This window comes from Urocampus carinirostris, chromosome 3, assembly GCF_059441175.1.
Source record: "Urocampus carinirostris isolate Australia breed hairy pipefish chromosome 3, RoL_Ucar_1.0, whole genome shotgun sequence".
In the NCBI taxonomy this organism is placed as follows: domain Eukaryota; kingdom Metazoa; phylum Chordata; class Actinopteri; order Syngnathiformes; family Syngnathidae; genus Urocampus; species Urocampus carinirostris.
This window is the reverse complement of record NC_142351.1, coordinates 51,636,237-51,649,053: the sequence shown is the minus strand read 5'-3', so window position 1 is coordinate 51,649,053 and position 12,817 is coordinate 51,636,237. Positions and strand designations below refer to the sequence as shown.

General features: G+C 45.0%; 2 protein-coding genes across 4 annotated transcripts in view; both read right to left on the bottom strand.

The window, feature by feature from the left end:
• Positions 1-2,735, bottom strand: part of plxnd1 (plexin D1) — a 71,775-nt gene extending 69,040 nt beyond the window's left edge. The window contains exon 1 of the mRNA XM_088332311.1: positions 1,320-2,735. Within this exon, the coding sequence (XP_088188437.1) occupies positions 1,320-2,546 (1,227 nt within the window). The 5' untranslated portion in view covers positions 2,547-2,735. The remainder of the gene's footprint in view (positions 1-1,319) is intronic.
• Positions 2,736-9,049: 6,314 nt separating this feature from the next.
• tmcc1a (transmembrane and coiled-coil domain family 1a) overlaps positions 9,050-12,817 on the bottom strand; it is a 28,378-nt gene continuing 24,610 nt past the window's right edge. For 2 of the 3 annotated variants that reach the window (XM_088332309.1, XM_088332310.1), the window contains exon 7: positions 9,050-12,270. In XM_088332309.1, the coding sequence (XP_088188435.1) occupies positions 11,956-12,270 (315 nt within the window). In that variant the 3' untranslated portion in view covers positions 9,050-11,955. The remainder of the gene's footprint in view (positions 12,271-12,817) is intronic. The other variant, XR_015850076.1, reaches the window with a different exon arrangement.

Here is a 12,817-nt window from a genome sequence, read left to right as displayed (position 1 = left end):
TGTTATGATGCACAGGAATGTGCTAACAACTTGTGAATTTTAACATTTGAGTGAATACAGCTTTACATTTGAACCAACTCACCACAAACAATCGCAAACGTAAACTCTGGTGGAAGCTATGAACAAAAATATAATTGCCTTGATTGTCATACCGCTTTGAAAAAAAATAAAAAGGAGACTGACAAAATTAGTGTTTTACCAGTCAAAGGAGAGTGGCATAGGCTTAAACTACTAAACTGGGCAAACTGAAGCTGAGAAAGTACTGCACAATATTGTATTTAAAATCAGACTGGACGTCAGCTCTTTCACACCTTTACAGACCTCTAGTGTCGGAAAGGAGCGTTTGTATTTATTTAAAAAAAATCAGAACTTTTGATAGAAATGAGTTAGAGAATTGCTTTCATTTTGACATCCTCAGAAATTTGCGGTGGGCTGGAGTAAATCATCCATATGTTTGACATGTCTGCTGAAGACACTGTACAAGTCATTAGGCCAATCCTTAAAGCCCTGGCACAGACTGCTTTTTGATGCCTACTTCTGCCAGCACACCTTATTCAAATGATTAACTTATCAGCAAAAGGTCACATAAGCATGTGAACAACACTCCTGCTTAGTTTCAGGAGTGTTAGGGGAGGCGTGAAACAGAGGTCTCAAAAATGTGGCACAAAGGCGCAACAAAGGGGAACATTGTGAGGAACCTGCCATAATACTAGGTTGTATGTCAGAGTTCAAGATGGATGCTCCCCCCGAGATTATGATGGTCCCAGCTTTTGAACTGGAGCTTAAAGGGCAGTGTTTGCCTTGCAAATAACTTTCAATGGGGATCTCCCGTGTGTTAAGTATGTTTTATCTGCTTGATCATGGTTATAAAAATAACTTGGTTATATTTGTTTTGTCATACATCACATATGATAAATGTTCAGAACAGTTCGTTTTCAGAAAATTGAAGGCAGGAGACATACATTGAAGTCAGAATATAACACTTTTTGACTCCCATTTGGAGTGTGTCCTGAATGATTGAGTATTTATTATTATTATTTTTATTTTTTTTAGATTTACTGTATTCATTTTTTAGAACTTATTTTGTCTGTATTTTTATAAATTATTTTAGAACACTATATTTGTATCTGGGTCTTTCTTGCAGAAAACCTGATGCCCAAGCTCCGACGGCCCCCTGCAAAATCGAGTTTGAGACCTCTGGTTTAAACTAATATGGGGGTCTCTCAAAGTGGACGTCTTGCATCATATAGTGAGAATATCAACTTGTTTCGCTTGGCAGCAATTAAAGCCGAGAGAGGAATAGGTCGGGTTCCACTTACCACCAGGTTCCACTTGCGGACGCAGGCTGCCCCGGAGCCCTGGATGACGCTGTCCAGCACCTGCACGTCCCCGCCGGGCGAGTTGGAGCAGCTTCTGCGAGCCTGGCGGATCTCCTCTTCGATGTCACCGAACGTGAAGGCACAAAGCGCGGACTTGCCGTCGCCCCTGGAGAAAACGCCAAAAAGGAAGGCCCGTTGGAGGTCCTGGTCGCCTGCCGGGTATACGGACAACAGGCGACCGTAGACGTCGCCGTTACGACCGCACTGAAGCGGCAGCTGGACGTAGGACTCTGTGAGCTTGCGGCCATCTGCCCCCCCTGCACCGGCACCGCCGGCCGGGTCCAGGCAGATCCTGGCCAGCACGCTGTTAGGCTGGCTCTCCTTGTGACCCGTCTTGGCGTCGTTGTTGAAGGCCACGTAAGAAAAGCTCCGGTGGTGGAAGGCGCGCACGAAGCTCAGGCGGTTGGCGGCTTTAGCTTCCTGCTTGATCTTAAAGACGTTGTCCTCGGAGGGGTTGATGTCATAAGTGAAGAGTCGGGCCAGATCTCCGACGTCGAAGGCGCGCACGGCGATCTCCGGGGTGTTCTCGAAGCGCAGGTCCTCCTTGCTGTGGTTCTTGGGGAAGAAGCGCGTGCCGGCACCGGTGTAAGTTGCCGCCACGAGCAGTCGGCTGCCGCGGCCACCGGTGCCGCTCAATACCAGGCCCACGGTGGACGCGTCCGGGTGGTTGGCAGCCACGTTGAGCATGCTCGGGAACACCACGCTCTTGTCACCCGCAGGTGGGAAGCGGACGGCGACGCGCGACACGTCGCTCATATTCCGCAGTTCGCAGAAGCCCTGGAAGACGGAACCGCAGGCCAGTACGACGCCCTGCTCGGCGTCCAGCGCCAGTAGTTTGTTGTGGTTGTCAGTGGGCGACTTTGGGTGCGGGCACGGAGCCTGCGGTAGTTGCGGTGCGTGGCACAGCAGGTTGTCCGCCACCGGGCCAGTGCTAGCGTGCGCCTCCGTGCCCAGGCTCGCGTTCAGCTGGTATAAACTGTTGATAGTCGCCACGTACACCCGCCCGGAGGCTGCGTCCACTGCAAAGTTATTGGTGCTGTTTGAAGCCCGAAATTGATGTTGGACGCGCGGCGCACCAACACCCGAGCCGATTGCGTCCCCGAAATGTTGCGCCCCCAAGGTTAGTGCGCCGAGGAGCACCAGAGCCATCACCAGCAGGGGTGGCATTCTTCCCTCTGGCCGCCTTCTGTGTTGTCTGGGCCGTGGGGCGCATCGAGCGAAGGCTGGACTTCTGCACCGACCACCGCGAGAGGAAGAGCCACTTCCTGCCTTGCGCCCCCGCCGGAGTGACACAGGGAGGCGAGGCGCGCTTCCGTTGCTACTGCCGCTGTGCCCCCCTCTCCAAGTGGCCCCCCTGACACCACTGCCCGCCCCAAATCAGAGTAAACGCAAAGTACCTCTTGCGCCAAAAACACGAAACAGAGGTGGTATCCAAAGTTTTGAAATCAAACACTGGAAAGCAGTGGAATTTGGTGTGAAGTCAGGGGGCGGCTGCCTAGTTTAGTGCGCAAGAAGAGAAACACTCCAACATGGACTTTTCTTTGGCAGCCGCAGGAAACTGTTCGGAAGAACAACGACTTTTGGTATAATATTTACTGAGCAAATGAGATCATTTCTTGCGCGCACGTGACGTGTCCATCTAATATTTCAATCTGCAGTTTTCTTGCATGCACAGCCCCTTGCGACTTCAGCAAGCCGCCACGTGATATGACGTCACTGTCATCCACAAGTCGAACATTGCAACGCAGTTCAAGCATCACATGGTTCTCTTCTAGACGGGTTCTGAGCCTGAACGCCCTCAAAAGTGCAAGCAAATTAGCAAAACTCCCACTTGTTGACTCTTGCTATTTTTCCCTTGCTAGGGCTGCCCTAATAAATATCCACGTGACACATGAGCACTACCACGCAACATTTTGCGTTTTGTTCAGTTGATATAACAATGATCATAATCATGAATTAGCTTTGATGGCGTTCTCCTAGACCCGAGGCTATTTGCAATAAGTGATTTGTCGTTCGCGAACAACTTGGCTCCATTAGACGGCTCCCCTTCAATTAGGAGCCGGATCCCTCCGAAAAGCTCTCACTCCCTTTTTCTTTCTCCATTGCTCCTATTTCTCTCTCTCTTTCTCTCTCTCTCTCTCTCTCTCTCTCTCTCTCTCTCTCTCTCTCTCTCTCTCTCTCTCTCTCTCTCTCTCTCTCTCTCTCTCTCTCTCTCTCTCTCTTCTCTCTTTCTCTCTCTCTTTCTCTCTCTCTCTCTCTCTTTTTCTTTTTCTTTTTCTTTCTCTTTTTCTTTTTCTTTTTCTTTCTCTTTCTCTTTCTCTTTCTCTTTCTCTTTCTCTTTCTCTCTCTCTCTCTCTCTCTCTCTCTCTCCCTCATTCTCTGCCTGTCTCTCTCTCTCTCTCCCTCTCTCTCTCATTCTCTCTCTCTCTCTCATTGTCTATCTCTCTCTGTCTCTCTCTCTTTCTTCCTCTCTCTCTCTCTCTCTTTCTTCCTCTCTCCCTCTCTCTCTCTCTCTCTCACTCTCTCTCTCTCTCTGTCTCTCTCTGTCTCGCTCTCTCTGTCTCTCTCTCTCTTTCGGTCTCTTTCCTCTCTCCTTTTCACTGTCTTTCTCAATACATCTCTCTCTTTCTATCTCCATCTCCCTTTCTCCCGGTTTCTCTCTCGAAGGAGCTCGTGACTGGTCAGTATGAGTGACGTAATCACGGTGTTGTTTGCTTAGTTTAAACAATTAGAGAGTTTAAATGAGGTAAACGTTTACTGTACCTTAGCAAAAAGGGCTATTTTAAGATAAGAGCATCATACAGTTTCAAAATAAACTATTTTGTGCATTATGTTTCATTATTTTTGGTAGTACCTAATCTGAACATAATATACATTTTGCGATACATCCAGATTTGTGTGTTTTTGTATGTGATTTATGGGCTTTGAAACGGTAGAAACGCCTTTTATGAAAATGCATAAAATTGTACTTTATGCCTCAGCGAGTGTCTTTAGCTAGGTTTTTTGTCACGGCATCTTCCTGCTTTCCTGTACAAGTGGCTCTGGAAATGTATGAGGCTCCCTGGCCTCAACAAACCACGGCCCCAACAAACTCGCCCAAGTATAGAATGCCCAGAAATGCCAAGCCCGGTGCGGCCGGGCGTTTGTGCTTGGATCATTAAACCCAAAAACAAAATCTGGAGAACCGTTTGGGAGCCGAAAGAGCCGAAAGAGCCGGCGCTTTCAATGAGCAGAGCTAGAAGAGCCGGTTCTTTAAAAAGAGCCCCAATTACCGACACGTTTTGCAATGCACGACTGGGCGTACGCAGACGGCTTTGCCTGGGTGAGGTCGTGACAGGGGGGGCAAACTTTTAAGAGACAACAAAGGTCAATTGGACAGACCTGCAAGACAAATCCTCACTTCCTGCACCAACCTGTATCCTGCATGATAACAAAAGACAAATGACCTTCACCCCTCACTGAGCAACCTCCTCTTCCGTCAAGTCGAATTATTTCACGGCCGCGACGAAAGGCTTAACAGCGGCATCTGGTGGTCTCGGAATAGCAAAGCTTTTCCAAGCCTCCACAACTACAGACTCCAAATTGCAAAACTGGATTGGATTATAGCTTTGTTTGAACAACAAAACGACAAGAAAACAACGCCTTGGTTTCAAAAGAATGTGTTTTATTGATTCCACATTTGGAAAAGCAGATCAGAAGGCACTAGGCCGGTTGATAGCGTCAAGGTCAAGCTGAGGTCAAACTATTGCTTTTTGTTGTTGATGGAATGGCGATTCGTCTCGTCGTCCGTGTAATGTGGGATTACACAGAAAACGCTGTAAAGCATTTACGTATTACAAGTCTTACTTACAGAGGTGGCCAACATACATACATCTGTACATACATACGCATGTACAGATGTATGTATGTACGTACGTACAACTGTACATACATCTGCACGTACGTACGCATACATACATACCTACATACATACCTACATACCTACATTCATTCATTCATTCACTGAGAACTTTATTAGGTACACCCGTCCGACTACTCCTTAACACTTAGTTTCTAAAGAGCCAAATAAATGGCGGCAACTCAGTGCATTTAGGCATGTAGACATGGTCAAGACAATCTCCTGCAGTTCAAACCGAGCATCACTATGGGGAAGAAAGTTATTTTAAGTAACATGGAACACGGCATATTCATTGGTGCCAGAAGGGCTGGTCTGAGTGTCTCAATAACTGCGGATCTACTGGGATTTTCATGCACAATCATCTCCAGGGCTTACAGAGAATGGTATGGAAACGAACAAATATCCAGTGAGAGGCAGTTCTGTGGGTGGAAATGACTTGTTGAAACTAAAGGTCAGAGGAGGATGGCCAGACTGGTTCGGGTTTATAGAAAGGCAACAGCGATTCAAATAACCACCCTTTAGGACCACGGCAGGCAGAAGAGCATCTCTGTATGTACAGTTTGTCAAAGTTCAAGTTCATTGATATTGGACAATAGAAGATTGGAAAAAACGTTGCCTGGTCTGATGAGTCTCAATTTCTGCTGTGACATTTTGATGGTAGGGTCAGAATTTGGCGTCAAAACATGAACACATGGATCTACCCTGACATGTATCAATGGTTCAGGCTGCTGCTGGTTGTTGTTGTTGTTGAGTCACTCAAGGCGCCTAAGGTAATCCTTAGTAGCGCTAGACTCGCTCGTGGGAGGCTCCGTAGTTCTTCGAAGGAGAGGGGGCTGCGACTGTCCTGTGCCGCCAGGCCTGACGGGGTGTGACCCAAGCAAACCAAGCATACGAAGCCTCTGAAGTCCTTAGTACGTTCGGACAGGCCGGTGCATGATTTATGGAAGCCGCGTGGGCAGGTAGAACAGGTGATTGGGGTGTGGTCGCAGCGAATGGTTCGAAAGCACCACTGGCACTTGGACTGGGGGCCAGGGTTGCTCTCGAAGTCGCCCGCCCTAAGAAGAACAGAGAGGAGAGTAGAAGAGAGAGAAAGAGAGGGACAGATAGAAAGAGAGAAAGACAGACAGAGTAAAATGCAAAAAGGGGGAAAAGAGAGAGAGGTGGGGAGAGAGTAGGAAAGAGGGGGACAGAGAAAATGAGACAAGAGTGTAAAGGGGGAAGAGAGAAAAGGAGAAAGGACCAAGAAAGAAAGAGAGAGCGAGTCTAAGTGGATTGAGTTGGATTGGCAAGGCTCCCCGGGAGAGAGCCCTTCGCAGGACACCACGGGAAGGTTCCTAGTCTTTGTCCTGCGGCTGCTGCTGGTGGTGTAATGGTGTGGGGAATAGATTCTTGGCACTCTTTGGGCCCCTTGGCACCAATTGAGCATTGTTGCAACGCTACAGCTTACCTGAATATAGTTGCTGACCATGTTCATCCCTTTGTGACCACAATGAACACAACTTCTGATGGTTACTTTCAGCAGGATAATGCACCATGTCATAAAGCTGGAATCGTCTAAGACTGATTTCTTGAACATGACAAGGGGTGGTTTACTGTACTCAAATGGCTTCCACAGTTACCAGATCTCAATCCAATAGATCATATTTGGGATGTGGTGGGACAGGAGCTTGCATCATGGCAGTGCAGGCGACAAATCTGCACAAACTGTGTGATGCCATCATGTCAATATGGACCAAACTCTTCAGGGAATGCTCCCTGCACATTTTTTTTAATATATGCCACAAAAATTGTGGCAGTTTTGAAAGCAAAAGGGGGTCCCAACGAGCGTGGTGCACCTAATGAAGTGGCCTGTGTGTGTATGTGTACTCATATATACTGGACTGTCTCAGAAAATTAGAATATTGTGATAAAGTTCTTTATTTTCTGTAATGCAATTAAAAAAACAAAAATGTCATACATTCTGGATTCATTACACATCAACTGAACTATTTCAAGCCTTTTATTATTTGAATATTGCTGATTTTGGCTTACAGCTGAAAAAAACTCAAAAATCCTATCTCAAAATATTAGAATACTTCCTCAGACCAAGTAAAAAAATAATTTTATAACAGCAAAACTAAATCAAACATTTGAAAATGTCCGTTGATGCACTCAGTACTTGGTTGGGAATCCTTTTGCACGGATTACTGCATCAATCCGACGTGGCATGGAGGCAATCAGCCTGTGGCATTGCTGAGGTGTTATTGATGCCCAGGATGCTTCGATAGCGGCCTTCAGCTCATTTGCATTTGTAGGTCTGGTGTCTTTCATCTTCTTCTTAACTATACCCCACAAATTCTCGATGGGGTTCAGGTCAGGGGAATTAGCAGGCCAATCAAGGACAGTGATGCCATGGTCAGTGCACCAGTTACTGGTGGTTTTGGGACTGTGGGCAGGTGCCAGATCATGCTGGAAAATGAAATCCTCATCTCCATAGAGCTTTTCAGCAGATGGAAGCATGTAGTGCTCTAAAATCTCTTGGTACACAGTTGCATTTACTCTGGACTTGATGAAACACAGTGGACCAACACCAGCAGCTGACATGGCTCCCCAAACCATTGCTGACTGTGGGAACTTCACACTGGATTTCAAGCAACTTGGATTTTGCTCCTCTCCAGCCTTTCTCCAGACTCTGGCGCCTTGACTGGGATGGTGCAACAATAGTCTGTAATAATAGTCCGTGCAATAACCCGTGCAGCCCTCTGAGACTCTTTGTGATTAAGGGCTGTACAAATAAAAATGACTTCATTTTTTATTGCCCTTAATCACAAAAACGTCTCGCAGACCCCTAATACAACTTCATTAATCTGAAACCAACATGAGGGAAAGAAAAAACTGTGGTGCAATAAATGTCTAGAGGTTCTAAAACACAACTACCTGCCTGTCTCTATTCAATTGAATCTAATACTGCTTAGAAAATGTCAAATTCTTTGACATACAACAACTTCACTCTAAAGTAACGGGACTAGTTTCTTTCCCTGGTAACTAGTTACTTTTATTATGGACTAATTCAGTTCCTAACTCGGTTATTTTTTTTGAAACAGTTGTAAGTCCATATAGCTAATTACTTTTATAGAGTTCCCAATTTTATATAAAGCCAACTTCTTGCATAATATATCTTCCTTTTGACTGTTTTGTTTAATAGTATTATTTTATATTATCTTTTCAAGTTTCAGCCACTGAGCCTATTTTAATTGCCACATGTTTCAAATTTTGGATAATTTTTTTAGGACATGAGCCTATTTCATGATTTGAATCCTTCCATTATATATTTTTTTTCATGAAGCATTTATTTGTGCTGTGCTCAAGGCCAAAATTCATATAGCTGGCTACATTTTGCTTTGCTTACTATTCATTTATCATGTATTTTATTAATTTAGATATTCATCAAAGTTTACTGCAATTTAAAAAAAAAAAACTTTTGAGCTAGCCTTGTTGCAATTCAAGTATTCCATTGCGTAGGATCAAATTGATTGCTTAATGGTGGTGTTGGCATTTCATAACTTATGGCTTCAATCCTGACTTCAAGCCAGGAGATGGCGGCAGAGTAACACAAATTGTTTGTGCATTTCTTACACACGCTAGAATAAACTCTTCTTTTATCATCTTTTTGGGGGTTTGTTCTGACCCGAACAGGCCTGATAAAGGTAAGATAAAAGCAGATAGGTGTAATGGAAAACAAAGCATAAGGGCTCTTTGAACTCAGGCATTAAAACACTCAAGAGAGAAAACATTTAACTTTCAATTTTTTATATGAAATTAAATTATCTGCATTTTTATAGCGCTTTTCAAGTCAAGACTTCCCAAAGCGCTTTACAGTGTGCTTCACATTTCCAAATAGCGGTCGTGCAGCCATGTAAGGCGCTAACCTGCTTATTGGGGGCATTAGGGGTTCAGTGTCTTACCCAAGGACACTTCGACATGTGACACGGAGGAGCCAGGATTCGAGCTGCGATCTCTTGATCCCAAGACAAGCGCTCTACCTGCTGAGCCACTGCCGCCTCAGAGTACACAACCCACCTTTAAAAAACACGTACCTAATATACTGTTTTGCTTTACTTCAGAGATTTTTAAACCAATTTGATAAAAGTGATCTATCCATCCATCCATTATCTGCACCGTTTATCCTCAGTAGGTTCGTGGGAGTGCTGGAGCCCATCTCAGCTGTCTTCGGGCAGTGGGCAGGGGACACCCTGAACTGGTTGCCAGTCAGTGGCAGGACACACAGTGACAGACGATTCGCTCGCTCATTCACACCTAGGGATAATTAACCTGCCATGCATGTTTTTGGAATGTGGGAGGAAACCGGAGTGCCCGGAGGAAACCTGCGCAAGCACGGGGAGAACATGCAAACTCCACACAGGAAGGTTCGATCTCATGACCTCAGAACTGTGCTGCACTGCGCAGCCGTGCTGCCCTAAAATTGATCTATTTCTAAACAATTGGGAAATTAAACATAAAATGTGTAGATAAATCTCTGTGTGCACATTTATTCAGAAATGCACATTGAAAAAAAAAATAGAAAGGTCTGGATCAGGGGTCACCAAGCACTTTGAAACTGAGAGCTTTTTTTTTTTTTTTTTTTTTTTACTGATTGACAGGACCAGTTTGAAATAACAAATTGGCATGTTATAACTATATGGTTACTATGTTACTACCAAGTTTTAACAAATAGAAGTTTAGTTAAGATAGGCTCAGTCAACCAGTAAAACGTAATGCGGGTTAGGAATCAAATTTCCTGGACAATCAAATTGACCATCACTGGTGAGCTAGTTTCAGAACTTGACTGAGGGCTACTCGGGTGTTCTTAGGGGGAGATCTGGTCCCCTTTGGGCCCTATGTTGGTGACCCCAGCCATACACCAAAATCTTCAGGTCAAAAAAGACACACTTTTATTTTGGAAGTCTTTTTCCAAATAAATTGCCGAGGAATCAGATTCAAGACAATCAGCGGACAAAAAAATAAAATCAGTCGATCTTTTTTCTCCTGGCCCCGCCCTCTACCAAATTTTGTAACCCAATGCGGCCCGTGGCTGAAAAAGTTTGCCCACACCAGCTTTAACACTTCAAATACGCCGCAAGGAACATCAAACTATATGCGGCTCTTCCCGGCAGGCTGTAGAGTCAGAGCGCCTTTGGCAGGAGAAAGCACAAAGTGAACATTATGGACAAATAAGGCCACTACTCAAAAACAACAAAGACTGCTCAGATGCAAGCCAAATAAACAGCAATCTGGTATTAAACAAGATGGAACTTGATAAACAGCACTGCGCACACCTCGGCCTCGCACAAGGGAAACAGTTTGGAGGTTTGTGCACATTTTGCAGTGGATCCCGTATGTCTTTTTTAACAGGTGTAAACTTTATATGAAGAGAGTGTTGGGAGTAACACGTCACAAAGGAAAGCGTTCCTGGAAGGCAAATACTTTCTTGGTAACGAGTATTGTAACAATCAATAAGATTTTTAACTCAACTGTCGTTGCAACATGGCGTGTTACTTAATAAGTACAATCTGTTCTGATCTCTGATGATTTCTATTTCGTTCAGCAAGTAACTTGTCACTCTCATTCAGCCAGTACCACAACGCGTGTCTTTATATGTCCCTACAAATGACAACTGAACCCAGTTATGGTGGCACCGTCGCAAGCACAGAGTACACAGATTATTGCAATACACCATGGCTGTAGAAAAAAAGAAAACGTATTGGAAATTACCCAGAAATGGAGAAAGAAATTCTTCCCGTGGTTTGATGACAAAAGACAAAAGGGATATGGAGTGTCTCGGCTGCGCTAATTTGCAAGCTCCCAAAATTGTTCAAACCAAGAAAAAAGCTTTCACTGCTTCCCCATGTTTGTATAGATATTTTCTTCTATTTATTCTATAACGTGGCACCGAAAGGGGTCGACTTCGAGTATGTACAGTAGTTTGTTACTAGATAGTTCCTTTCAGAGTAACGCGCTACCTTTGGGTGTCAGTAATCTGGGGGGGTTACGCAATTACGTTTTTACCCTCTCTGACCAACCAATGAAAATGGGACTTTTGTCATCTTTGTTTTTTACAGGGAAAAGCTCTGTTGAAGAGTTAACTGACGGTATTCATCCATCTGTCGCGACTCCCCACACTGTTTCACTACGCCTTCTCGCCATGTGGGACCGTCTACGCACTCATGATGTGTAGATGACACTCCGGCCATCTAACAGTCATTTATCATACTGAAACCATTCCCAGAGGCTTGGTCCTCACCAATGAGCAGCACCAAACCCTTTTTGACAGTTTTTTAAAATGAACATATTTTTATGTTTTGGCACTGAGGGACAATGCTTTGCAAACGTATTTGTAGTTATGGCATTGGATGAGTTGAAAGAAATAACTAGTAGCTGTAACTAATTACTTTTTGATCACGGCGATCTTGGCACGAGCCTGGTAGCAAATTGGTTTCCCAAGCTGCTAGCCCTGATGACGAAGGAAAGAGTCCACAAGCGCATAATTATTTCCAATCATTCCCTGAGAATGAATGAAAAACACTATGTGGAAGCCAAATAACGAGCCCCATCAAAAATCAAACAAAACCAGTGTTAAAAACATGGTTGGTGACTCTCCCGCCCAAATGTGCGCACGGCAATCGGCTTCCGTTGAGGTGCTCAACCGGGAGCCTGCAAGGCGCGTGGCGCGTGACCTGAGAGCGCGTCCCAGTTTGCCCACAAGAAGCCGCCGAGTACCGCCAGCAGCAACGTGGAGAGAGCACGGGAGCGAGTTTTGACCATGGGCACAACGCAGTTCGCCACGGTGGAAACGAAGACCAGCAGGACGGCCATCAGGGCCAGCAGCACATTGATGAGTTTGCCCAGAAGCGTCCTGGCCGTGGCGTTTTCCAGTCCCTCCAACTGAACCGCCTGTTGCTGCTGCTGTTGAAGCTCCATCTTGGAAATGCGCGTCTGACACGCCTCCAGTGCCTCCTGCGCAAAAACAAGGGACAAACGCTAAATCCTTGATAAAGTCTAAGTGTGGAAAGCAGGGGGTGTCCAACATACACCCCGTGGGCTGGATCAGGCCCGCCAAAGGTATTAGTCCAAGCCTGTGAGAAATGTAAGAAACAAAATGGGCGACAACACAAGCTGCAGTTTAAATATGTTCGCTGCATATTGACACCCATAGCAAACCACCCACTGTAGCTGTATTTCAGGGGTTTCAGACATCATTTAGCCTGGGGGCCACATTGTAGAAAATAGATTCTCACGGGGGGCTGAATAGTACATTAATGGCATAAAAAGTGTGCCTTAGATTTTCTGAGACTTGCAATGAAAATATGGTTCAGGGATTTTAGCATAAAACAATTAATGAGGTTTTTTTTCCCCTTCATTAATGTTTTCCTTCACTGAGATTTAATTTCTTGTAGTGTTTATCAATTGTGCAGTCCTAAAAATAAAGAAGCTAAACACAGTAGAAATAATTTTTATTACAGTTTATTTAACCTGGGGAAACTCATGAAGACTGGAAAGTGAC